We start from the raw sequence: 27297 nt of genomic DNA on the forward strand, positions 1-27297 counted from the left end.
CGCCTGTTTTAGGACTTGTGGGAGGAAACCAGAGCACCTGGAGGAAACCCATGCAGACACAGGGAGAACATGCAGACTCCATACAGACAGGTCTAACCACTGTGCTACCGTGCCACCCAATAGATATCTTTTATGTTAAAACAGACTTTACATTTAAACACAGAAATAACCACATTAGCGTTAAAGGAATAGGTTTACAGTTAAACAGTTCTTAAATAAAAGGGAAAAACTTGAACTGATTATCTGCTACTAACTCCAGTTAAGCAACCCAATACAGTTCAAATGCCACTTATAAATAAGGTTACCAAACAGATTTCTCGCTTAGCTGTGTAGAGACTGTTGAGAAAGAGACCCTTTCAAGAGCAGAACCAGTACACTTCTGCTCAGCCTAGCAGCATTTGGCAAACCCCGTGTTCAACTTAAAATCCTTCTGGCTCGTCAGACTCAAATCCTATGGCAAACTGCAAAACTACAGCGAGACCTGGCTCCTCCCGTTAATCACCATCTATATGCCACTAAGATGTCACATGACCTGCTTAGGTAGGACTAAATACAACCCCTCATAAATTATTTATCTGGGGCATCTCCAGCAATCACAATAAGGTTCTGTTAGCCCTCTGTATGTAAATAAGTAAATGGTTAGAAAGCAAAAGCATGGTTATCTCACTTCTTTCAACTTAATTACAGATTTAGCAGATACTTTAACCTAGGTTCTTTAATAACATTACCGCAACAAATATATACTTTAACCAGGCTTTAATAACCTTACTGCAACAGATATATAACATATATAACAATTTCTATATTCACCACACAATGGACCCTTTGTCAACATAGCTGCAGTCTTTCTTCATGTTTTATGGCCTCTCCACACTCTGGCTAAGCAGAAAAGCAGATACTGATTCCCAGGTCTCTCTTAATGTTACTCATAGGAATGGGTGTGTGAACTGGGAGACAGAGACTGATACCTACTTGCGCTCTCTCTCTCTCGCTCTCCAAGCAGCTGTTACATCCCTAGCAGCAAGGCAGAGATCAGTAATTCAACGCGTGAGGTTTTCTGGAGATGAATATGTGACCTGTCACTCCACGGCACAGCACTGTGATGACACGCTGTGGCATCATTCAGACCTTGGGCTAAACAGTTTTTTTTAAAAAAATGTTTCCTATCGAACTATAACCAAGCCTTGCAATGTTCTGAGTCACTAAAGTCTCTTCAATCGACTTTGATCCCAGTGGGCATAGAAATTAAAGTTAGGAGGCAAAATATTTCTAAAATATAGCTCAGTTACGTATCGCTGCTGGTCACAGCTGGATTTCTGCAATCTTTCAATGGTTCCACATTTTGTAACTTAATCAAATGCAATAAATGCCCAATGACAGAGGTGAAAGACACACAATTATTATAACTTACTACTAGATATGTTAATGTGCCCGGCTTCTATCCCGGCTTTCACTGCATCTCTTCCCAGGTATCCTCCATCTCCTCTGGAAATCCTCTCTCTCTCCTTCTCTTCAAGGCTTCCATAGTAAATCCGAGATCTCCTAGGCAACGGAATATCGTCGTCATCAGACATTTTTGCGATTTGAGAAAGAAAACTGTGGGTGGAGAAGACACACAAAATTAACCAACTATTATGACCAGCGATGAAACATGAAAAAGACTCTAGTTCTAAATCTATATCTGTGTGCTGGTGCATCTGCAGGCTAGAATGAATCAATCCAGAAAAATATATTTCCCCACTTTTTTTCACTTAGCCTTAGTATTGTCTCTGGTATAGCAGGTGTAAGGTGCAGAGGAACTGCGTTCTGATATGGTCCATACACTCCCTTGTGTAACAATAGGTTAGATGCAGGGTAAATCTCCCCTTATTTGCCCCAATGTGTTAATGCAATTCTCATGTTATGTTATGGCTACTCTCCAGATCAATGAAGCCTAATCTTAACATTAGAATTAGACCATTCAAGGAGTGAAACTGGGAAGCACTTTTCTGAACACAGGGCTGCGGAATTCTAGAACTCTCACTGCCAAAAGGCTGCTGAGTCTCGGTCAAATGAAATTGAGATATTGAACAAAAATGATTTGAATATATTTTAGCCTTTTAAAAAAAGTGTCCTTATGGCCGTAACAGGGCAGAGGTTGAAAAGGAACAAGGTGACAAATACAAGACAAGGCAGAGAGGCTGGGAGGACCCACAAGTTCCAGCAACGTTCCCTCCAACCTGCTCGGGTGCGCACAGCCACGCAACATTCGGTAGTGTGCCAAGCAGTGAACAAATGAGCTGTGCACAAGCAGTGTTCCCTTTAAGAGGTGTGTCAATCAGAAAGGGATTGAGCAGTGCAACAAGCAGGCCGCACACTGCAAATAGAAGTTAGGAGAATCATTGTGTTCTACAATCCCGGTACTGGTAAGGGTCTAGAAAGACACCCTGAAGGAATTGTAGTCTTTTTATGCCCTGGAAAACAAGTTAGAACAGGGGACCCTCTCACGAGTGCAACACAAGGAAGCAAGAGGAACGTGTAACGGTTCTGCAATTTGAACTTCAACTGCAAGAAACAGAGATTCTACAGCTGTCTTTGATTCTCCATAGAATGAAGTTCGGGCTTTATTAAGTTCAGACTTGGACTACAGTGTACGGTTTTGGATTCTGCACCCACAGATATAGTTGCCTTTAGAGAGGCAACAAAGGTTGTTTAGCTTGATTCCTGGGATGGATAAGTTGTCCTCTGGTGAGAGGCTGAGTAAACTGGGACGTTTATTTTTTGGAGTTTAGAAGAACGAGACACAATCGCATTGTAGCATACAATTCTGAGAGGTTTGACAGCGTAGATGATGAGAAGTTTCTCCTGGCAGGAGAATCCAAACCAGGAACACAGTCACAGAATAAGAGATCCACAATTTAGGACTAAGATGATGAGAATTTTCTTCACTCATGAGAAATTATCTATCCAGGAGGTCTGTGAATGCTCAGTCAATTAATATATTCTCAATAGATTTTTGGGCATTAAGGAATATGGGAATCAGATGGAAAGAAGAATAAGCGGAGTTGGTCACATAGCGATAATGTCACTTGCCTAATAATCCCGAGGCCAAGGACAATGCTCTGGGGACAGGAGGGCAAATTGCACAAATTAAATTCAAATAAGGACTAAAAGTCTGGAATTGAAAGCCAATCTCAGTAATGGTACCATCCAATAAACAACAATTATCCAAACAACCCATCTAGTTCACCAACATCCTTTAGGGAAGAAAATCTACCAGGCTTACCTGGTCTGGCCTACATGTAACTCCAGATCTTGATGGTCTGAATTATAAAGAGAGGCTGGGACTTTTTTCCCTGGAGCGTAGGAGGCTTAGGGATGATCTTATAAAGGTCTATAAAACAATGAGGAGCATAGTTAAGGTAGATAGTCAACATCTTTGACCAAAGGTAGACAATTCTAGAACTAGAGGGCATAGGTTTAAGGGGAGAGATACAACAGACCAGAGGGGAAATCTTTTCACACAGAGGACGGTGAGCATCTGGAACAAGCTGGCAGAGGAAGTGGTAGAGGCAGGTACAATTTTTTCCTTTTAAAACGTTAAGACAGTTACATGGGCAAGGTAGGTATAGAGGGATATGGGCCAGAAGTGGCTGAAGCATTTGCACCCATCTTCAACCAGAAATGGTGAGCAGTAGATCAATCTAGGTCTTCCCTTGGGATCACAGACCCCAGTCTTCAGCAAACGCGAATCACTTTACTTGAGGAAACGGCTGAAGCCACTGAAGCAAAGGCTATGGGCCTAGACAACATTCCAGCAATAGTTTTGAACACTTGTGCTCCATAACTTGCCGTGCCCCTAGCCAAGTTGTTCCAGCACAGCCACAACACTAGCATCTACCCAACAACGTGGAAAATTGCCCAGGTATGTCTTGTACATAAAAAACAGGACCATTCCAATCCAGCCAATTATCCTTTGTGATGGAAGGTCATCTCGACCAGAAATGTTAACTCCTCACAATCATCAGCAGTGATGAAAGATTGACAGTTTTACCGAGTGGCATTTACTCATCAATAATCTGCTTACTGACACCCATGTTGGGTTCTGATAGAGCCACTCAGCTCTTGACCTCATTATAGCCTTGGTCCAAATGTGAACAAAAGAGCTAAACTCCAAAGTTGAGGTCAGAGTGACTGCCCCGAAAGTGGCAGCATTTGACCAAGTGTGGCATTAAGGAGCCCTAGCAAAACTGGAGTCAATGGGAACCAAGGAGGGAAACTCTCCACTGGTTGGAGTCATACCTGGCACAAAGGAAGATAGTTGTGGCTATTGGAAGTCAATCATCCCACTTCCAGAATATCACTGCAGGGGTTCCTCAAGGTAGTGTCCTAGGCCCAATGATCTTCAGCTGCTTCATCAAATACCTCCATCATAATATCAGAAGTGGAGACATTTGCTGATGATTGCACAAATGTTCAGCACCATCCTGCTCTTCGGATGTTGAAGCAGTCCATGGCCACCTGTACCAAGACTTGGATAATATCCAGGCTTGGGCTGATAAGCATAAGGGAACATCATACCACATACATGACTATCAATGAACACCTCTAACAAGAGAGAATCAATATCACATTCAATGGCATTATCACTGCTGAATACCAATATCCTGGAGGTTACCAATGACCAGAAACTGAACAGGACTAACCACATAAATACTGTGGCTACAAGAGGTTAGTGGGTGGGAATTTTGCGGTGAGTAACTCACCTCAAGACTCTGCAAACCCTGTTCACCTTCTGCAAACCACAAGTCAGGAATGTAATGGAATTTTCTCCACTTGCCTTGATGAGTGCAGCTCCAACACTCAAGAAACTCAACATGATCCAGAACAATGCAGCTCACTTGACTGACACCTTGTCCACAAACATTCACTCCCTCCACCACCGATTCACAGCGGCAGCCGTGTGTACCATCTACAGTGCACTGCAAGAACTCACCAAGACACCTATCAAACCCACAACCACTACCATCTCAAAGTACAAAGGCAGCAGATGCATGGGAACACCACCATCTGCAAATTTTCCTCCAAACCACACACCATCCCGACTTAGAAATGTATCGCCGTTCCTTCATTGTTCCTGCGTCAAAATCCTGGAATTGCCTTACAGCACTGTGGGAATATCTACACCACATGGGCTGCATGCAGCAGTTCAAGAAAGCAGCTTACCACCACCATCTCAAGGGCAGTTAGGAATGGGCAATAAATGCGGGTCTGGTCTGCGACACCCACATGCTGTGAAAGAATAAAAAAGGCGAAATTGAGTCTATCATGACCGTAATAAAGAACAGAGCAGGCCGGAAGTCCTGAGTGCTCTCCTGCTCTATTTCAAATGGTGGGACTAAAATGATCCCAAATTGGTAAATGCTGAATCTACTGCAAAATCCATTAGGCTACGGAGAATTTTCAATCAGCTTCTTCACTCTGCCACGACTCCTCGCGGGAATGTGGAACTTTAAGGCAGGATTGTATGTTACTTATTGACACCCTCTGCTGCCATCCTGCTGTGTAGCTGGCCTCCTCCAAATGCTCACTCAGGGCCAAGGAACAGCCTGTGGTCTCACCCCAGGCCCAGCAACCCAGGAGGTGCCAGGCTCGGTGCATGAGGAGGGGTAATGAACAGCATCATCTGGTCTCGGACCTTGCTCTCTCTCCCACCGGCTGGAATCGCGGAAACTCCGGGCTGGATATGAAGCAGTCTGAGCAGGGCCTCTTACCTCGCACACCACCGTCGCTAATACGGCGACCGCATCCGGAGCAGAGAGCGGGAGACGACGCGCGGGCCGCTGGGAGTTGTAGTTCTCCCCTGTGGAGACATCTTCCGGCGGGCGGCTCGGTGGCGCATGGCACGCTGGGAGTTGTCGTTCCCGTCCGCGTCACTAAATGTCCCGATGTGCAGTTCGGCGGCGCATGCGCTCTCGCGGGGCTGCGGCCTGGTGGATCTGGAGCCTGGGCGCCGAGTGTGTGTGTGTTGCTGGTGGTAGGATGCTGCGGAGGAAGCCCACCCGGCTCGAACTGAAACTGGACGACATCGAGGAGTTTGAGAGTATGAAAAAGGAGCTGGAGGTGGGTGCCGGAGACCGGTTAGGTCCAGGTTTTATTCCAGCCGCTTGTGGCTTTCAGCTCCCCAGCACTCGGGCTCCAGGTTCCCCCAGCCTCTGGCACCGCTTCTTCCCCAAGCTCCTCACCGTCTACCCCAGCACCGCCTGTGGCAGAGGCTGGTGTCAGCACACTGGAACCTTGCATATATGGGGATCTCTTGTTACCAAAACAGAGCCAAAGAGATTTGGATATCACTTTCAGAATTAGCAGGAGGAATGATAATGGCAATAGACCAGGAGGAGGCAATCACCGGCTTGGACATGATGGGCTGAACGACCTGTGTGCAGCACGCACACTTTGGAACCCTTTCCCCAAATCTTTAATGTATCCCTCCCTATGTTTCAAAACCTGCAGCCATACCTCCCCTCTGGGGCGAAATGGTGGTTAACACTGCTGCTTCACAGCGCCAGGGACCTGAGTTGGATTCCGGCCTTGGGTGATTGTGTGGCGTTTGCGTGTTCTCCCTGTGTCTGCGTGGGTTTCCACCGGGTGCTCTGGTTTCCTCCACAGTCCAAAGATGTGCAGGCTAGGTTGATTAACCTTGTTAAAGTGTCCCTTAGTGTCCAAAGGTTAGGTGAGGTAATGGGAATAGAGTGGGTGGTGGGCCTGCTCTTTTGGAGGGTCAGTGCAGACTCAATGAACCAAATGGCCTCCTTCCGACTGTAGGCACTCTATGATTCTGAATTCTTGGCATTCATTTGTGGCTTAAAGAACACCATGAGATGCTCGTTCTGTCATTCGCTAAGATCATGGATGATCTGATTGTGGCCCCAATTCCAGTTTCCTATCTACCTCCCCGTAATCCTTGACTTTCAAGAATCGACCGAATGCAACTTTGAAGGTATCTAAAGGTCCGACTTCTATTCCTCTTTGGGGAAGAGAATTCCAAATACTGTTGGCCCTCTGAGAGAAACTAGAAGTCCCTTAGTTTGATGCAGTGCCTCCTAGTTCCAGATTCCACCATGCGGGGAAACATCTTCTCTGCATTCACCCTGTCAAGTCGATTTAGAATCTTTATATGTTTCAATAAGATAATTTTCCATCTACTGAACTCCAATGAATATAGGCCCAACTTGCTCACCCTTTCCTCATCCCAGTAATTAGCCTCATGAACCTTCTCTGAACTGCCTCCAATGCAAATAAGATTTTCTTTAAATAAGGAGACCAAAACTGCAGGTACACTGGTGTGGTCTTACCCTGTACATTGTAGCAAGAGTTCCTGACTTTAATGGACCGATCCCCTGCAATAATGGCAACATTCCAATTGCCTTCAGAATTGCTTACTGTATCTGCATGCTGTCTTTTTGTGAATCATGTACCTCTGCACTGCAGCATTCTGTAGGCCTTATGTACGTGGGAGAAAAAAGAAAATTCTCTGGCCAAATCTCCACGGATCTACTCCTCCCGCCCCCCCCCCCCCCCCCCCAATCTGATCCATAAACCCCCTAAGCACCTTGGCCGCAGCCGGCCTCCTCCCCGTCCTAGATCTGGAACGATCTAATGCTGGGTCCAGCACTGTGTTAAAATCCCCACCCATTATCAAACTCCGTACCTCCAGGTCCGGAATACGCCCCAACATCCGTTTCATGAATCCAGCATCGTCCCAGTTTGGGGCATATACATTCACCAGTACCACCTCCGTCCCCTGCAACCTACCACTCACCATCACGTAACAGCCTCCCTTGTCCGCTACTATGTTCTTGGGCTCAAATGACACCCGCTTTCCCAGCAGTATTGGATTGGATTGGATTTGTTTATTGTCACGTGTACCGAGGTACAGTGAAAAGTATTTTTCTGCGAGCAGCTCAACAGATCATTAAGTACATGAGAAGAAAAGGGAATAAAAGAAAATACATAATAGGGCAACACAACATACACAATGTAACTACAAAAGCACTGGCATCGGATGAAGCATACAGGGTGTAGTGTTAATGAAATCAGTCCATAAGAGGGTCATTTAGGAGTCTGGTGACAGTGGGGAAGAAGCTGTTTTTGAGTCTGTTCGTGCGTGTTCTCAGACTTCTGTATCTCCTACCCGATGGAAGAAGTTGGAAGAGTGAGTAAGCCGGGTGGGAGGGATCTTTGATTACACTGCCCGCTTTCCCCAGGCAGCGGGAGGTGTAGATGGAGTCAATGGATGGGAGGCAGGTTCGTGTGATGGACTGGGCGGTGTTCACGACTCTCTGAAGTTTCTTGCGGTCCTGGGCCGAGCAGTTGCCATACCAGGCTGCGATGCAGCCTGATAGGATGCTTTCTTTTTTTAAAAAAATATTTTATTGAAAATTTTTGGTCAACCAACACAGTACATTGTGCATCCTTTACACAATATTATAACAACACAAATAACAATGACCTATTTTATAAACAGAAAATGAATAAGTAATAAATAACAAAAATGAAAACTAACCCTATTTGGCAACTGCCTTATCACAAGTAACACTCTCCAAAAATATAATTTAACAGTCCAATATATAATTATCTGTAGCAACGACCTATACATATTATACAGTATATATTAACAACCCTGAGAGTCCTTCTGGTTCCTCCCCCTCCTCCCCCCCCCCCCCCCCCCCCGATCCTGGGCTGCTGCTGCTGCCTTTTTTCCATTCCATCTATCTTTCTGCGAGGTATTCGACGAACAGTTGCCACCGCCTTGTGAACCCTTGAGCCGACCCCCTTAGAACGAACTTAAACCGCTCTAGCTTTATAAACCCTGCCATGTCATTTATCCAGGTCTCCACCCCCGGGGGCTTGGCTTCTTTCCACATTAGCAATATCCTGCGCCGGGCTACTAGGGACGCAAAGGCCAAAACATCGGCCTCTCTTGCCTCCTGCACTCCCGGCTCTTGTGCAACCCCAAATATAGCCAACCTCCAGCTTGGTTCGACCTGGACCCCCACTACTTTTGAAAGCACCTTTGTCACCCCCATCCAAAACCCCTGTAGTGCCGGGCATGACCAAAACATATGGGTATGATTCGCTGGGCTTCTCGAGCACCTCGCACACCTATCCTCCACCCCAAAAAATTTACTGAGCCGTGCTCCAGTCATACGCGCCCTGTGTAATACCTTAAACTGAATCAGGCTTAGCCTTGCACACGAGGACGACGAGTTTACCCTGCTTAGGGCATCTGCCCACAGCCCCTCCTCGATCTCCTCCCCCAGCTCTTCTTCCCATTTCCCTTTTAGTTCATCTACCATAGTCTCCCCTTCGTCCCTCATTTCCCTATATATATCTGACACCTTACCATCCCCCACCCATGTCTTTGAAATCACTCTGTCCTGCACCTCTTGTGTCGGGAGCTGCGGGAATTCCCTCACCTGTTGCCTCGCAAAAGCCCTCAGTTGCATATACCTGAATGCATTCCCTTGGGGCAACCCATATTTCTCGGTCAGCGCTCCCAGACTCGCAAACTTCCCATCCACAAACAGATCTTTCAGTTGCGTTATTCCTGCTCTTTGCCACATTCCATATCCCCCATCCATTCCCCCCGGGGCAAACCTATGGTTGTTTCTTATCGGGGACCCCCCCAAGGCTCCAGACTTTCCCCTATGCCGTCTCCACTGTCCCCAAATCTTCAGTGTAGCCACCACCACTGGGCTTGTGGTGTAGTTCCTCGGTGAGAACGGCAATGGGGCTGTCACCATAGCCTGTAGGCTAGTCCCCCTACAGGACGCCCTCTCTAATCTCTTCCACGCCGCTCCCTCCTCCTCTCCCATCCACTTACTCACCATTGAAATATTAGCGGCCCAATAATACTCACTTAGGCTCGGTAGTGCCAGCCCCCCCCTATCCCTGCTACGCTGTAAGAATCCCTTCCTCACTCTCGGGGTCTTCCCGGCCCACACAAAACCCATGATGCTCTTTTCAATCCTTTTTAAAAAAACCTTTGTGATCACCACCGGGAGGCACTGAAACACAAAGAGGAATCTCGGGAGGACCACCACCTTAACCGCCTGCACCCTCCCTGCCAGTGACAGGGATACCATATCCCATCTCTTGAAATCCTCCTCCATTTGTTCCACCAACCGCGTTAAATTTAACCTATGCAATGTGCCCCAATTCTTGGCTATCTGGATCCCCAGGTAACGAAAGTCCCTTGTTACCTTCCTCAACGGTAGGTCCTCTATTTCTCTACTCTGCTCCCCTGGATGCACCACAAACAACTCACTTTTCCCCATGTTCAATTTATACCCTGAAAAATCCCCAAGTATCCGCATTATTTCTGGCATCCCCTCCGCTGGGTCTGCCACATATAGTAACAAATCGTCCGCATACAAAGATACCCGGTGTTCTTCTTCTCATCTAAGTACTCCCCTCCACTTCTTGGAACCCCTCAACGCTATCGCCAGGGGCTCAATCGCCAGTGCAAACAATAATGGGGACAGAGGGCATCCCAGCCTTGTCCCTCTATGGAGCCGAAAATATGCAGATCCCCGTCCATTCGTGACCACGCTCGCCATCGGGGCCCTATACAACAGCTGCACCCATCTAACATACCCCTCTCCAAAACCAAATCTCCTCAACACCTCCCACAAATAATCCCACTCCACTCTATCAAATGCTTTCTCGGCATCCATCGCCACTACTATCTCCGTTTCGCCCTCTGGTGGGGGCATCATCATTACCCCTAACAGCCTCCGTATATTCGTGTTCAGCTGTCTCCCCTTCACAAACCTAGTTTGGTCCTCGTGGACCACCCCCGGGACACATTCCTCTATTCTCATTGCCATTACCTTGGCCAGGATCTTGGCATCTACATTTAGGAGGGAAATAGGTCTATAGGACCCGCATTGTAGCGGGTCCTTTTCCTTCTTTAAGAGAAGTGATATCGTTGCTTCAGACATAGTCGGGGGCAGTTGTCCCCTTTCCTTTGCCTCATTAAAGGTCCTCGTCAATACCGGGGCGAGCAAGTCCACATATTTTCTATAGAATTCGACTGGGAATCCATCCGGTCCCGGGGCCTTTCCCGCCTGCATGCTCCTAATTCCTTTCACCACTTCTTCTACCTCGATCTGTGCTCCCAGTCCCACCCTTTCCTGCTCTTCCACCTTGGGAAATTCCAGCCGATCCAAAAAGCCCATCATTCTCTCCCTCCCATCCGGGGGTTGAGCTTCATATAATTTTTTATAAAATGTCTTGAACACTCCATTCACTCTCTCCGCTCCATCTCTCCTTCCTCATCCCTCACTCTCCCTATTTCCCTCGCTGCTCCCCTTTTCCTCGATTGGTGTGCCAGCAACCTGCTCGCCTTCTCCCCATATTCGTACTGTACACCCTGTGCCTTCCTCCATTGTGCCTCTGCAGTGCCCGTAGTCAGCAAGTCAAATTCTACATGTAGCCTTTGCCTTTCCCTGTACAGTCCCTCCTCCGGTGCTTCCGCATATTGTCTGTCCACCCTCAAAAGTTCTTGCAGCAACCGCTCCCGTTCCTTACTCTCCTGCTTTCCCTTTATGTGCCCTTATTGATATCAGCTCCCCTCTAGCCACCGCCTTCAGTGCCTCCCAGACCACCCCCACCTGGACCTCCCCATTATCATTGAGTTCCAAGTACTTTTCAATACACCCCCTCACCCTTAGACACACCCCCTCATCTGCCATTAGTCCCATGTCCATTCTCCAGGGTGGGCGCCCTCCTGTTTCCTCCCCTATCTCCAAGTCTACCCAGTGTGGAGCGTGATCCGAAATGGCTATAGCCGTATACTCCGTTGCCCTCACCTTCGGGATCAACGCCCTTCCCAGCACAAAAAAGTCTATTCGCGAGTAGACTTTATGGACATAGGAGAAAAACGAGAACTCCTTACTCCTAGGTCTGCTAAATCTCCACGGGTCTACACCTCCATAAAATCTTTAAGTACCTTGGCTGCTGCCGGCCTCCTTCCAGTCCTGGACTTCGACCTATCCAGCCCTGGTTCCAACACCGTATTAAAATCTCCCCCCATTATCAGCTTTCCCATCTCTAGGTCCGGAATGCGTCCTAGCATCCGCCTCATAAAATTGGCATCATCCCAGTTCGGGGCATATACGTTTACCAAAACCACCGTCTCCCCCTGTAGTTTGCCACTCACCATCACGTATCTGCCCCCGTTATCCGCCACTATAGTCTTTGCCTCGAACATTACCCGCTTCCCCACTAATATAACCACCCCCCTGTTTTTCGCATCTAGCCCCGAATGGAACACCTGCCCCACCCATCCTTTGCGTAGCCTAATCTGGTCTATCAGTTTCAGGTGCGTTTCCTGTAACATAACCACATCTGCCTTAAGTTTCTTAAGGTGTGCGAGTACCCGTGCCCTCTTTATCGGCCCGTTCAGCTCTCTCACGTTCCACGTGATCAGCCGGGTTGGGGGGCTTCCTACCCCCCCCCCCATGTCGATTAGCCATCCCCTTTTTCCAGCTCCTCACCCGGTTCCCACGCAGCTGTATCTCCCCCAGGCGGTGCCCCCCCGCCCATCCCCTCCCATACCAGCTCCCCCCTCTCCCCAGCAGCAGCAACCCAGTAATTCCCCCCTCCCACCCCCCCCCCGCTAGATCCCCCGCTAGCGTAATTACTCCCCCCATGTTGCTCCCAGAAGTCAGCAAACTCTGGCCGACCTCGGCTTCCCCCCGTGACCTCGGCTCGCACCGTGCGACGCCCCCTCCTTCCTGCTTCTCTATTCCCGCCATGATTATCATAGCGCGGGAACCAAGCCCGCGCTTCTCCCTTGGCCCCGCCCCCAATGGCCAACGCCCCATCTCCTCCACCTCCCCCCCTCCCCCCATCACCACCTGTGGAAGAGAGAAAAGTTACCACATCGCATGATTAGTACATAAAACTCCTCTTTCCCCCCTTTTTAACCCCCCTCTTCGCCCCCCACATTCGCCCCACCACTTTGTTCAAACGTTCTTTTTAATAACCCGCTCATTCCAATTTTTCTTCCACAATAAAAGTCCACGCTTCACCCGCCGTCTCAAAGTAGTGGTGCCTCCCTCGATATGTGACCCACAGTCTTGCCGGTTGCAGCATTCCAAATTTTATCTTTTTATGAAGCACCGCCTTGGCCCGATTAAAGCTCGCCCTCCTTCTCGCCACCTCCGCACTCCAGTCTTGATAAACGCGGATCACTGCGTTTTCCCATTTACTGCTCCGAGTTTTCTTTGCCCATCTAAGGACCATTTCTCTATCCTTAAAACGGAGGAATCTCACCACTATGGGTCTGGGAATTTCTCCTGCTCTCGGTCCTCGCGCCATCACTCGGTATGCTCCCTCCACCTCTAACGGACCCGCCGGGGCCTCCGCTCCCATTAACGAGTGCAGCATCGTGCTCACATATGCCCCGACGTCCGCTCCCTCCGCACCTTCAGGAAGACCAAGAATCCTCAGGTTGTTCCTCCTTGCGTTGTTCTCCAGTGCCTCCAGCCTTTCCACACATCGTTTCTGATGTGCCTCATGCATCTCCGTCTTCACCACCAGGCCCTGTATGTCGTCCTCATTCTCGGCTGCCTTTGCCTTCACGACCCGAAGCTCCCGCTCCTGGGTCTTTTGTTCCTCCTTTAGCCCTTCGATCGCCTATAGTATCGGGGCCAACAGCTCTTTCTTCATTTCCTTTTTGAGCTCTTCCACACAGCATTTCAAGAACTCTTGTTGTTCAGGGCCCCATGTTAAACTGCCACCTTCCGACGCCATCTTGGTTTTTGCTTGCCTTCCTTGCCGCTGTTCTAAAGGATCCACTGCAATCTGGCCACTTTCTCCTCCTTTTTTCATCCGTATCCAGGGGGATTCCCTTCTGGTTTACCGCACAGTGTTTTTAGCCGTCAAAATTGCCGTTGGGGCTCCTATCAAGAGCCCAAAAGTCCGTTTCACTGGGAGCTGCCGAAACGTGCGACTCAGCTGGTCATCGCCGCACCCGGAAGTCGATAGGATGCTTTCTATGGTGCATCTGTAAAAGTTGGTAAGAGTCAATGTGGACATGCCGAATTTCCTTAGTTTCCTGAGGAAGTATAGGCGCTGTTGTGTTTTCTTGGTGGTAGCGTCGACGTGGGTGCACCAGGACAGATTTTTGGAGATGTGCACCCCTAGGAATTTGAAACTGCCAACCATCTCCACCTCGGCCCCGTTGATGCTGACAGGGGTGTGTACAGTACTTTGCTTCCTGAAGTCAATTACCAGCTCTTTAGTTTTGCTGGCATTGAGGGAGAGATTGTTGTCGCTACACCACTCCACTAGGTTCTCTATCTCCCTCCTGTATTCGGACTCATCGTTATTCGAGATCCGGCCCACTATGGTCGTATCGTCAGCAAACTTGTAGATGGAGTTGGAACCAAGTTTTGCCACGCAGTCGTGTGTGTACAGGGAGTAGAGTAGGGGGCTAAGTACGCAGCCTTGCGGGGTGCCGGTGTTGAGGACTATTGTGGAGGAGGTGTTGTTGTTCATTCTTACTGATTGTGGTCTGTTGATCAGAAAATCGAGGATCCAGTTGCAGAGTGGGGAGCCAAGTCCTAGGTTTTGGAGCTTTGATATGAGCTTGGCTGGGATTATGGTGTTGAAGGCGGAGCTGTAGTCAATAAATAGGAGTCTAATGTAGGAGTCCTTGTTTTCGAGATGCTCTAGGGATGAGTGTAGGGCCAGGGAAATGGTGTCTGATGTGGACCGGTTGCAGCGGTATGCGAATTGCAGTGGATCAAGGCGTTCTGGGAGTATGGAGGTGATGTGCTTCATGATCAACCTCTCGAAGCACTTCATTACGACTGAAGTCAGGGCCACTGGTCGGTAGTCATTGAGGCACGTTGCCTGGTTCTTCTTTGGTACCGGTATGATGGTGGTCTTCTTGAAGCAGGTGGGGACCTCGGAGTGGAGTAGGGACAGGTTAAAGATGTCCGTGAATACCTCTGCCAGCTGGTCTGCGCAGGCTCCGAGTGCACGACCAGGGATCCCGTCTGGGCCCGTCGCCTTCCGAGGGTTCACTTTCAGGAAGGCCAATCTGACTTAGGAAGCTGTGATGGTGGGTATGGGTGAATTATGGGCTGCTATTGCCACCCCTCTATTCTTCGCATCCAGCCCTGAATGGAACACCTGTCCCACCCATCCCTTCCTTAACATGACCTGATCTGCCACCTTCAGATGTGTCTCCTGAAGCATGGCCATGTCTGCCTTCAGTCCCTTTAGGTGCGCGAACACTCGGGCCCTCTTAACCGGCCCATTTAGGCCTCTCACATTCCACGTGATCAGCCGGATTGGCTGTGAACGGGGGCTGGCAAGCTCTCAGCGGTTTCTGCCGATAAGCGTGCTGGCAAGTTTTCACAGGTTTCTGCCGACAAATATGGCGTGTGGCCGTGGAACTTCCGAGTTTACAAACAACACATAACAATAACACTAACAAATAAACATTGAACAACATGCTGCAGGTTCCATCAGAAAGGACACTGTTTCTCCCAAGCAGTTCCTTTTTAAAACATCATCTGGACTCCTCAGTTATCAGTTGCGAACAGGGTCGCAAAGGGGTTCTCGTTTTGGGAGTCAGACTCAAAGTCATCCACTTCTCCTGGATGCCATACTCTGGAATGGATGAGGGTTGATAAAGCTACATGGTGTGACTTAGGGTCCATCTCGTCGTTTCGGACGAGCCTGTATGAATTGTTGCGGTGCCAAAACGTTGTATCTAATTCTGTGGGGACTGAGTCGTCATCGTAGGGCGGTGGTCTTTGGTGGAGTTTGTTGAGGAATGTGATCAGGAAGGGATCACTCAAATCGTATTCAGATTCGCTGGGTGTGGGTCCTGTTGCATGGGGATAGTAGGGAGGCGTGCTGTGGCTATTGCCTGTGTCACAGTCGCTGTCGCTGCTGTCTGTGAGCGTTCCGGTGCGGAGTCTAGAGTTCGGGGGTGGAGTCGAGTCCGTGGATGGGGTGGGCGTGTTGGGGGAGGGTGGGGATACGTTGGCTGTGGGTGGGGCGTGGTCTGCTGCGTCGAGCATGACGTGGTGTGTGTGGTTAGACTGCGAGCCATATGCCTTGAGCTGGTTAATATGGAACCACGCAGTCTTCCCGTTGGGGTACTTAATTTTATACACGGAGGGGCTTACTTTGTCTGCAACGGAGTACGGACCCGAATACTTGAGTGACAGGAAAGTGCTGGGGTTGTAAATGGAGAGCTTGACCTGCTGTCCTACCTCAAACTCAGTCGCATGCACTGTCTTGTCGAAATAGGCCTTGCTCTGTTTCTTCCTGGTGCCTAATTTTACTGCGGCTGCTAGCTGAGCCATTTTTACATTTTCCACTACTTGTTTGACTGCGTTCTCGTGTGTGAGGGCCGTCGCTTCGGGGCTGGTCAACTCCAGTCCTAATAAAAATTCTGTGCCTTTCATGGGGCGTCCGGTCATGAGAGTGTGTGGGGTGTATCCTGTGGATGTTGAAACGGTGTCACATAAAAACATTAATGCAAAAGGGAGGACTGAATCCCAAGTGGTGCTGTTTTGTTGGACCATTTTTCTGAGGGTTGCCTTTAGGGTCCGATTCATTCACTCCACGATACCACTTGACTGGGGGTGGTTTGCGATGTGGCATTTTTGGTAATGCCAAATATCGTGAGGACGTTCTTCATGACACGTCCCGTAAAATGGGAACCTTGGTTGGATTCAATGCTGCGGGGGAGTCCCCATCTCGTAAAGATGTTGTGGGTTAAGATCTTGGCTGTGGTCTTTGTCTTGTTCGTTCTGGATGGGAATGCCTCTACCCATTTTGTAAAAGTGTCTATGACGACTAATACGTACTTGTAACCATTCCTGCAAGGGGGCAATGGTCCCATAAAATCTAGTCCAGGGGCCATTAACGGGACGGGTGTGGCTAAGCTGAGCTTCCTTTGCATATCTGTCCGGATTGTTCTGGGCACAGATAATGCAATTTTCAACGTAGTGCGTGACGTCTTCTTTTAAACTTGGCCACCAACAGAGCTGCCTGAATTGGGCTGTAGTGGGATCAATTCCCTGATGCCCATGACTGTCATGGAACAAACAAATAAGCTGATTCCTGTCCTGTTCAGGAACCCACATAAAGGGTGTCTTTTAGGACCATACCGTCATGTGTGGTTAGTGCATTTTTAAATCTAACGTAAGGTGCTGGAAATGTTGCTTTCGAAATCTCCCTGAGATTGTTATCTTGCTTCTGGGCCTGCACTAAATCCTCGATATTAGTCTGTGAGACCTGAACTGCATTCACTGGGGCGCTTTCGGGGGGTGTCCAAAAATATCCATGCCTGGAACCTGCTTTAGCCAGTGCGTCAGCTTTTACATTGCCAGGTGGGGAGGAACGGTGGTGACTTTGAACTTTAACAATTCCAAATGTCCTGTCCTGTGCTTTCTCTAAAATGTGGCGGAGCAATGGGGCTGAAGGGAGGGGTTTTCCGTCTGCGGAAACAAATCCTCTTGCTTTCCACAGGGGTAGGAATTCTGTAAGGCTGTTGCAGACATAGAGGCTGTTCGAGTATATGTCTGCTGGGCTGGGAAGGAATCTGGGTGATCCATAATGTACGCAATGGCTGCTAGTTCTGCCGCCTGCGTGCCTAAGTGTCCTGGTAGTTTTAAGGAGATTTCTAGGGACGCGCCCTCAACATAAATGCTGCATCCTGTAATGCGCTTCCCGTCTAATACAGTGGAAGGACCATCCACATAAATCCTTAGTGGTGCGCACGTGTCTGTGGGCTGGGGGCTCTGGGGTGAACTACCTATCTTTTTGGGGGGTGTTTTTGCGATGAAGGGGCCTGTGTTGTGGTGCGGTGAGATGATTTCACATTCGTGGGGGGTGCCTGGGTACTGAAGGTTGTCGGCTAGGAAGGTGTGGGTCTTGGTCCTTTTAACAGTGATGTCCCGCCCCTGCAAAAGAAGGGTCCATCTGGCTGCTCTAATCTGGCTTACTGTACCGTCCTTTAGTCGTCCGTCTAGTAAAGGTTGGGTGGGGGTGTGTTCCGTGAGGATTGTGATGGGGTTTAGTCCGATGATGTATGAAAAGTATTGGACTGCCCAGAAGACTGCGAGCAGGTGCCTTTCACAGGCCGAAAATCCTTGCTCCACAGGATCTAAAACTCTGGAGGCGTAAGCCACGGGTCTTAACTGCTCGTGCCGTTCCTGGAGGAGCACGGCCGAATAGCATAGGGGGAAAGCGTGTCTGGAACCTGTAGTGTGGGGGCTGCAATGAGGGCTCTTTTCAAAGCATCCACAGCATCCGTATGCTGCGGAAGCCATTTCCAAGGGGCTCCTTTCTTTACGAGTTCCGAGAGGGGTGCTGCTTTGGTGGCAAAACCGTCAATATGGTTTCGGCAGTAGCCAACCAGTCCTAAAAACGACCGGAGGCCTGAAACATTCTGGGGAAGGGGCAATTTTGACCATCGAGTCAATTCTTTTATGCTCAATCTCGCGTTTACCATGCGTGATAATCGTACCCAAATACATCACTTTGTTTTCCAAAATTTGGGCGTTTTGGGGGTTGACTTTGCATCCAATTTGCTGTAGGAGTTTCACGAGTTCGGCCAGAAGCTCGACGTGCTCTGCCTTGGTGTCTGTCTGCAGTAATAGGTCGTCCACATACTGGACCAGCCATTCGGGGCGAGAAAATTTTGATAATCCATTTGCCAGCTGTCGGTGGAAAATGGAGGGGGAGTTGTGGAAGGCATGTCCACGTGTACTGCTGACCCTTAAAAGTGAAGGCAAATTTATACTGGCACACATTTGCCAATGGAATGGACCAGAATCCGTTACTGACGTCCAAAACCGTAAAATATCATGAGTTGAGTTCCTGTTTGAGCATGATCTCGGGACTCGTGGCTACCGTGGGTACTGCTGCGGGGGTGACTTTGTTGAGTTCCTGGTAATCGATGGTCAGTCGCCATGATCCATTGGGCTTTCTCAGTGGCCAAATCGGGGCATTATTAGTAGAGGCTACCGATCTCAGTACGCCCTGCTCTAATAAGCTGTCAATAACCTTTGAGATTTCTCCCTCTGCCTCTTGGGGAAATCCGTATTGCTTCCGGGAGTCTAGGGTCAGGTCCTATTATTTGAACCGAACCAGCCATTCTGCCGCAGTCATGTTTCTGACTTGCAAATGCGGTCCTGTTTTTCTGAAGAACTGCCCTAACCTGTTTTTCTGCACTAATCGTGGTCGGGTCAAACGAAAAATCGCCGACTGCGTTCATCTTGTTTGCATACTCACCTACTGTGAGCGTTGCGGGGGCTCTTGCTGACTTTGTCATTTTCTAGACACGTTGATTTACTGGATCAAATGAAAGGTGGGAGTTCATGAAGTCAATGCCCAAAATGTGTTCTGCTGTGTGGTCGAGATCGACCAAAACTATGGGGTGTTTTGTGGTAATATTGCCAATTTGAATGGGTACAGGGGCTGTGATTTGTCCCTGCTGTGAGTGGCCTGTGAAGCCGCTGAGGGTGATTGTGGCTGTAGTGGGCCACGTGTCTTTTTGGAACATGGTGGAGGAATTAATTGTGGTGCGGGACCCTCCTGTGTCCCAGAGAAATTCGATGGGCTGACCCCGTGTTTTCGCTGCAACAACTGGTCGGCCGGACGTTTCCCAAAGGGTGTTGCAGACCCAACTGGGGGAGCCCGAACACCCTCAGTCAGTTCCGTTTAGGTCTGGATGGGTGCTTACACTATGTATGGGCTTTGTCCTGTTACTATTCAGAGTGCCTGCCTGCTGGGCTCTCTGTGGCTTTCGTGGGGCATTGCATTCTCGTGCAAAGTGACCAAATTGTCCACAGTTGTAACACTCCTGTGGTTTCTGTGGGGGCCTGTTCCGGCCTTCATTTGCCCATGCGGGGTTCTGGTGCGCTTTAACTGCTTGGATATCTGCCTCTGCCTGCTGTTCTTCGTGTTTCCTAATTGCGGGTTTGTTTTGGACAGATTGCTCCCAGGTGCGGGACAATCTTTTTAAAACCCATTTTTCGTTGTGCGTTTCTTCCGAGGGGTCATAATTGGTACAGGCTTTTTGTCCTGCCTCTGTGGCATGGGAGATATGGGTGCGGGTCCATTTGGCCATGTTGTCTTGGGTTCCAAAAACTGCTGTAAAATGAATCCACATGCGTCCAGGGTGTTCTGTCTTCTTCTGCCTGCACTAATTCAGGCCTTCTACTGGGTCACCTCTGTTGTAGCCGATCGCGTCTAGGGTCGCTGTGTGCATCTCTGCAAGGGTGCCTCCTCCTACATTCTGTGGGTCGGGAAGGGCTGCTACAACCGGAGGGTCTAAGCTCAAAACTGTGAGCTTCACTTGCTCACGCACACCCAGGCTGTACGTGGTCACCTGCTGCTTCACTCTAGCAAAGAAGTGGTGGGGGTCTGAGGTGGGGAGGAACGGTGTGATCTTTTCGCACGCGTCCCGTAATTGGGTCACGGTTAAGGGGGTGGTGTCAAGGAATTCTGCGTCTCCTTCCGATGTGCGGTGGGTGGTTACTGGATTCATGGGTGCCTGATCTATCTGCTCTTTGGGGGGTTGGGGTGCTTTTCTCTTTGGGGCTTTCCTTGCGCACATGTTCCCTGAACATACCTGTGCGTGGTTTCATTTAATTCTTGCCAATCAGGGCCATCTTCCTCATCTAATTGAGATCCAAAGGTGCTCTGAAACCCATTCTCTTCTGAAAGCAAAGACTGCAGTTCCGCAATCTGCTTCCGGCAATTTGCGTGATCTAATGAGCTTTGTCTGTGCTCCGTGGTGGCAGTATGGAGTGCTCTTAATGCTGCTTTTAAATCGCTGCACTGCCTTTGCAATGCGGCTACCTGTTTCTCTGTCTCTTCTCTTACCAAGACTGCATGTTGCGTGTCCTGAGGGGCCTTATCATACTGGGTTTGGAAGCTGCTCAGATGCGCTAGACAAGACTGGTGTGCCCTCTTAACATCATCCACCTCTCTGTCCTTTGCTGCCAACTTCCTTCTCAAATCTATATTCTCCTTCTCAATCTCACTAACATCGACCTTGCTCATTCGATGTCTCTCTTCTACCTCTTTGCGGAGCGTCCGAACGACCTCCTCTGTGCCTCGCAATTGTGTCAGACAGGACACGATTGCCATCGGCTTGCGAGCTTTTCCCAAGCTCTTATGGATCTCTGACAGGTTCTCCCACCAAGTATGTCCTATACTCCCGGGTCCTGTTTCCTCATTGTCACAGAAGTCACTCCAAAGGGGCCATCCTTTCCCTTTGAGATATTTCCTGATCTCTTTTTCCCAAACGGGACACTGTCCTACTCTGCTGCTGGTCGCTGCGACCTCGAATTCCTGGGGGTTCATAAACCGTTTCATTGCCATTCTCTCTATCTGAATGGTCTTTTAAAATTTGGATCGAGGGGTACTAAGGCGGTGTTGTAAACACGGGTACGACGTTCGCTATTTTCCGGATTGCAAACTCCCGACAGTTTTCGCAACAAAAATCTATCAGTTTTACCTTCTAGCCCTGTTAGTTACGCATGCATTAACACGCTTCCGAATTATGCGAATTGATCAGAACTGCTTGAACACTTGTGGTTTTTTCTGTTCCCAATTGGATATTAATTCAAATTTTGGGTTCTCCCGGAGTGGTTAGGCCACTTCTAAATTGGGTCCCGTCAGGATGTCGCCAGTAAATGTTGCTAACTTTTGATTGGCTCTTAAATGTTGCCCGTTGTATCTTTGCTTAATTTGCTCTGCTTCTATAACCTTTGCTCTAGAGCCGCCAGGTATCTTTATAATACCGCCACGAGGTTCAAGTTCAAGTACTGATCAGTAGCTCAATACACCAGTTAGTAAGTTTCAAATCAAAACACATTTATTATACACAGTCAATCACTACTCATGCATAAAACTCTACTTTCTGGACTATCTCTATACTATAGGCCAATACTTAGTTTTGGACTGGCCCACCAGGTCAGGGGAACAAATGGCCTTTTGTTCGGGGTTCTGAATCTGCAGGCTTTAAAGCTGGTACGGACTAGTAGCTAGGAGCGCCTATCTCGTGGCGTGCGTTGGCTGGAGACTTACTTGGTTGGTGCATCAACTTAGGTAGTTCACTGTCAAGGGTTGGTTCGATCTGCTGAGTGACCCTGCCAAGAAGACCGATGTGAACTTGGGGGCTCTACTTTATAGTCCCCAGGGGTTTCGCGCTGTTCGGGGCGCACCCCGTATCTGGTTCCAAGTGATTGGACTACATTCCGATCACTTGGATCGGTTTCTCCAATACTGGAGCTGTTCCCTGATCGCTGGGCGGTCCCTGAGTGTCCGTTGTCCTTCCTTTGTCTTGGCTCCTGCTGGCGCCGAGGAGTCTGGCTTGACCTTGTTTTACTAAATGTTTCCATTGTACCCGGGGATCGCTGATTAGTATGCAGATGGTCGGTAGTTTCAGTGCTGTCTGGGCTTCTGCAAGTTCTAATACACAGGATTTCTGCACTTGCTAGTTTTTGCCTGTGTTGGCTGAATTTCCCTGTCGTAGTTGCGGACCTCCATTTTAAGTCAGGAAGTGGCCAACCCAGGTGGCTACAAAATAAAGAAACTTAGAGCAGGAGTAGACCATTTGGCCCTTTGAGTCTGCTCTTTGAGTCATGGCTGATCCTCTATTTCATTACCTGCTTTTTCTCTGTACGTCTTGACGCCATTAAAATCTTTTTAAAATCTAGGTCTTTCTTGAATACATTTGGTGACTTGGCCTCCAAAGCCTTCTGTGGTAGAGAATTCCACAGATTCACTACCCTCTAGAGTCGAGACATTTTTCCTAATCTCAATCCTAAATGGTCTACCCTGTATCCTGAGACTATGTCCCCTGTTTCTAGATTCCCAATCCTCCCTGTGGGACTTGAGTCGAGGGAGAGGAGGTGGGTCTCGTGGACAACGAGTTTGGAGAGGGCATGAGGGAAGAAAGGAGAGAAGGAAACACATTCTAGCCAAGGGAAGGCCTTGGTTATTATAATCAATCTTGGATAGCTATTCTGGCACCATTAGGCTATTAACAAACTCTGGCTAATATGCTCAATCTAAGATGGCATTCTCCCTTATACTTCAAGGACATGTTGTTGAAAACTGTTTTGAACAATCTCAAGGAATCCACTGTCTTTCTGACATGAGCGTATCTGTTTATATTGAACTGTATGGAAGTTAAATTATCTATGTGCTTGTCTAATCTCTGCAATTATGCATGTTACTTAACAGCTACTACCCCTGGGGGGGCCATTTACACCTACCACAACAGACTTCAATCCCTTTCTATTTCTCAATTCTAAACATAAAGTGCCCACTTTATGCATTATATCATCTCTTAATATCGAAGTTATTAAATCCTTAATCATTATGGGTATTCCTCCCCTGAACTTCCTTGTAGACCGTATAACTTTGTACATTTAATTCCCAGTCCTGACTGTCTTTAAGCCACGTCTCTGCCATGACTACCATGTTGTATCTTCCCAGTCAAATTTGCACCTGCACTTAATTCAGTTTGTTCCTTATACTGTTTGCAAAAAGCGTTTATTTGCACCTTAGACCCTAACTTCTCTGATAAAAGCAAATTTACTGCAGATGCGGGGATCTGAAATAAGAACAGAACATGCTGGAAAACCTCATCACATTTGACAGCACCTGTGGAGAGAGAACGGAGCTAACGTCTTGAGTCCAGATGACTCTTTGTCAAAACTCCTCTCTGATGTCTGTTTTGCACACATTTCTTCTTTATCTATCATGGTTTGCTTAATTTGCACCTTTTAGTTTTTCCTTTTAAACGGAGCACCGGAAGCACAATTTCTGACTTGCTCTACTCTCTTTGGTTTCATTTTGACCGATTATTGATACTACCGTTTCCACCTGAACCCTCCTCCCCTGCACTTATTAATTTAAAGTCTGTGACTGCCCTGTTTATCCTTTCCGCAAGTTCCTTAACCCAGCCTGGATCAGGTGGTGCCCAACACCATACAGTTCCTTCCTGACCCAGTACTGGTGCTAGTGCCCCATGAAATTGAGCCTTTCATTCCAGCAGCATTCCTTCAGCCATAGGGCAGCACGGTAGCACAGTGGTTAGCTCTGTTGCTTTACAGTGCTTGGGTCCCAGGTTCGATTCCCGGCTAGGGTCACTGTCTGTGCGGAGTCTGCACGTTCTTCCTGTGTCTGCATGGGTTTCCACCGGGTGCTCCGGTTTCCTCCCAAAGTCCAAAGATATGCAGGTTAGGTAATTTGGACATTCTGAATTCTCTCTGTATGGTCGAGCAGGTGCCGGAATGTGGCGAATAGGGGCTTTTCACAATTACTTCATTGCAGTGTTAATGTGGGCCTACTTGTGACAATAAAGATTTTTAAAAAATGTTCACCTCCCTATTCTGCTCATGCTTGACTAATATTCCAGAGATTCTAACCCTTGATGTACTGTTTTTAATTTAGCTCCTTCACCCTGATAGTCCCTGAACCAAACCTCTACCCTTCTCTTTCTTATCGGTAGCACAGTTGTTAGCATTGTTGCTTCACAGCACCAGGGTCCCAGGTTCAATTCCCGGCTTGGGTCACTATCTGTGCGGAGTTTGCACATTCTCCCCGTGTCTGCGTGGGTTTCCGCCGAGTGCTCCAGTTTCCTCCCACAAGTCCCGAAAAACGTGCTGTTAGGTAATTTGGACGGTCTGAATTCTGCCTCTGTGTACCGTAACAGGTGCCGGAGTTTGGCGACTGGGAGATTTTCACAGTAACTTCATTGCTGTGTTAATGTAAGCCTACTTGTGACACTAACAAAGATTATTATGTTATTGGTCACAACTTGGATCACAATTGGATCCTCCCCTCCCCTCCCTCTCTAATATCCTTTCGAACTAGTTTGCAAAGTCCCTCAGCCTGGCACGAGATGGGCAACATATATAGGATGCGCGATCCTGTGTACAAAAGGATGCTTCCTGTTCCCCTATTTGTGAAATTCCCTACAGCTCGTTTACACTGCCCTTCCTCCTTGTGGGGATGTTCAGGCTCCTTGGAGCTTCTACCAGTTCTAACTTTGTATGTGTCCCAGTCCCAAACCAGCTAGCTTTCTGGTGTGTTGCCCCTCTGACTCCCAAGTTAAGCAATGCCTCTAGTTTCTGCCTGAAGCGTTCGAAGCCCAAGAACCTGAATTTTGGAAGAGTTGCTAAATTCTCAACTTCGTCTTATCTGTCTGCAGAATCGTAAGAAGCAGCAGCGCGAGGAAGGGGTGATGGTGAGCTCCAGTGACGTGGACGGTGCAAATGCAGCACGGGATGACGCTAAAGTCCGAGAGAAGATAAACGAGCGAATTGGTTACCGACCCAATCCTCACATCAACAAACCCTTCTCTTTATTTGGGAACCTCCACTGAAGGCCAAGTGGCAAGGACACACACACAGTGTACAGATTCGTCAGGCTTCGGGCCCTGTATCTGTGGATTGCAAATTCAAGGACCTGGAGTCGTCAGTGCTCTGGGGCAAGTATGGGGCACTGTTGGCTCTCCTGCTGAGGATAGTGCCAAATGTATGATAAAATGGTGTAAAAAATCACTGATCCAGCCACTACTCTGTAAATATTTCCACAAAGTGCCTTAAAAAGCACTAACAAGTTGATGGTTGGATTTTTAGACATGGCATGTGTTATGAACTCCAAGCGATTGTCACATAACACTGGATTTTGCACACATTGGATTATTTCAGGATAATAAACATGCATCTGATAATGTCTATAAATTCTCCAGTTGAATTGAATTTATTTTGAGATTACAGAGTGGTGTGGGTCTATTTGGTTAGAGTATCTGACCAGCATTATTTTAACATATAGGATACTCCCTGCATTAAAATAACAGCAAGGATCAGAAAATGCCAGGGTTGTTTTTCTCCCCTTCCAGAATGTTGTTGATTCAGTAACTTTCCCATTTGTCACACCAGGAGGCTGCATTGCCGTAAACATCTGGGATTAATTTCACGCACATCGTTTGTATAATATAACTTTTCTCTACTCAATGCGTTTTGCTAGCGATGTCCCCTGCTTTTCTTGGGAGATATTGCTGCAGTTATGGTCATGGGTCTGCACTGAGTGCTGTCTTGATGCATCAGAGTGCAGATGAAGTTTGCTGATATCAGTTTATAAAAATAAAAAATTTAGAGTACCCAATTATTTTTTTTCCAATTAAGGGGCAATTTAGTGTGGCCAATCCACCTAACCAGCACATCTTTGGGTTGTGGGGGTGAAACCCATGCAGACACCGAGAGTGTGCAAACTCCACACAGACATTGACCAGGGGCCGGGATCGAACCCGGTTCCTCAGCACCGTAGGCAGCAGTGCTAACCACTGCATCACCGTGCCGCCCCTGGTATCTGATTTTAAGAGTCCTTTAAGAGTGGTTCGCTCCTCCTGCATGTTTGTTGAATGAGGGAGGAGATGATCAGTCCGTTTTCTCTGACTGGTGAGTACTTCTCTTTAAAATGAAAGTAAGATCTTGGGGAATTTGGAGCATTATGGCAAAGAGGGACTTTAAGTAACTCTTACAGTACAGAGCACCAGAGGTCAGAGAGCGAGAGCGATTCTGGTGAACAGCAGCTGAGCAGCACGGCGGGAAAACTTTAAAAGTATTTATACCATTATTGCTTATAGTTTGTAAAGTCTGCTATTTGTAGTTTATAGTTTTTTACGGGCTACATTCTGCATTAATGAGATCCAACAGAAGAAGGGCCCTAAATTACTTGATATCTGATTTTAAGAGTCCTTTAAGAGTGGTTTGCTTCTGCATGTGGGAAGCCGGGCACATTTCCAGTACTCTGGGCCAGCATGTGTGCGGGAAACGTCACCAGCTTCAGCTCCTGGCAGCACGGGTTTTGGAACTGGAGCAGCGACTGGAACATTGTGGAGTGTTGCTAACTTTCGGTTGGCTCTTAATTCGTAATTTGCTCTGTTTGTTTAACCTTTGCTCTAGAGTCGCCAGGTATCTTTATGATACCACCACGAGGTTCAAGTTCAAGTAATAATCAATAACTCAACACACCAATTAGTAAGATTCAAATCAAAATACATTTATTATGCACAGTAAATCACTACTCATGCATAAACTCTACCTTAAAGACTATTCCTATCACTAAAAGGCCTATACTTAGCTTCGGAATTGGCCCACCAGGTCGGGGGAACAAATGGCCTTTCGTTCAGGTCCTGAGTCTGCAGGATTCAAAAGCTGGTATGGACTTTGTTGCTAACTTTTGGTT

General features: G+C 48.0%; 2 protein-coding genes across 7 annotated transcripts in view; one reads left to right on the top strand and one right to left on the bottom strand.

Moving 5' to 3' along the window:
• prpf4 (pre-mRNA splicing tri-snRNP complex factor PRPF4) overlaps positions 1-5884 on the bottom strand; it is a 65918-nt gene extending 60034 nt beyond the window's left edge. The window contains exons 1-3 of one of the 6 annotated variants that reach the window (XM_072488166.1): positions 5754-5772; positions 3266-3373; positions 1412-1596 (exon numbers count right to left, since the gene is read on the bottom strand). In XM_072488166.1, the coding sequence (XP_072344267.1) occupies positions 1412-1574 (163 nt within the window). In that variant the 5' untranslated portion in view covers positions 1575-1596; positions 3266-3373; positions 5754-5772. Of the gene's footprint in view, positions 1-1411; positions 1597-3265; positions 3374-4281; positions 4519-5600 lie in introns of those variants that run through there. The other 5 variants (XM_072488165.1, XM_072488164.1, XM_072488168.1 and 2 more) reach the window with 5 other exon arrangements.
• Positions 5885-5920: 36 nt separating this feature from the next.
• Positions 5921-25790, top strand: cdc26 (cell division cycle 26 homolog). Its single transcript, XM_072488171.1, has 2 exons — positions 5921-6102; positions 25256-25790. Exons 1-2 carry the CDS (start codon positions 5947-5949, stop codon positions 25427-25429), a joined length of 330 nt encoding a protein of 109 aa, XP_072344272.1. The 5' UTR covers positions 5921-5946; the 3' UTR covers positions 25430-25790.
• Positions 25791-27297: the final 1507 nt, after the last annotated feature.

The sequence above is a fragment of the Scyliorhinus torazame genome, chromosome 22 (genome assembly GCF_047496885.1).
Source record: "Scyliorhinus torazame isolate Kashiwa2021f chromosome 22, sScyTor2.1, whole genome shotgun sequence".
NCBI classification, from domain to species: domain Eukaryota; kingdom Metazoa; phylum Chordata; class Chondrichthyes; order Carcharhiniformes; family Scyliorhinidae; genus Scyliorhinus; species Scyliorhinus torazame.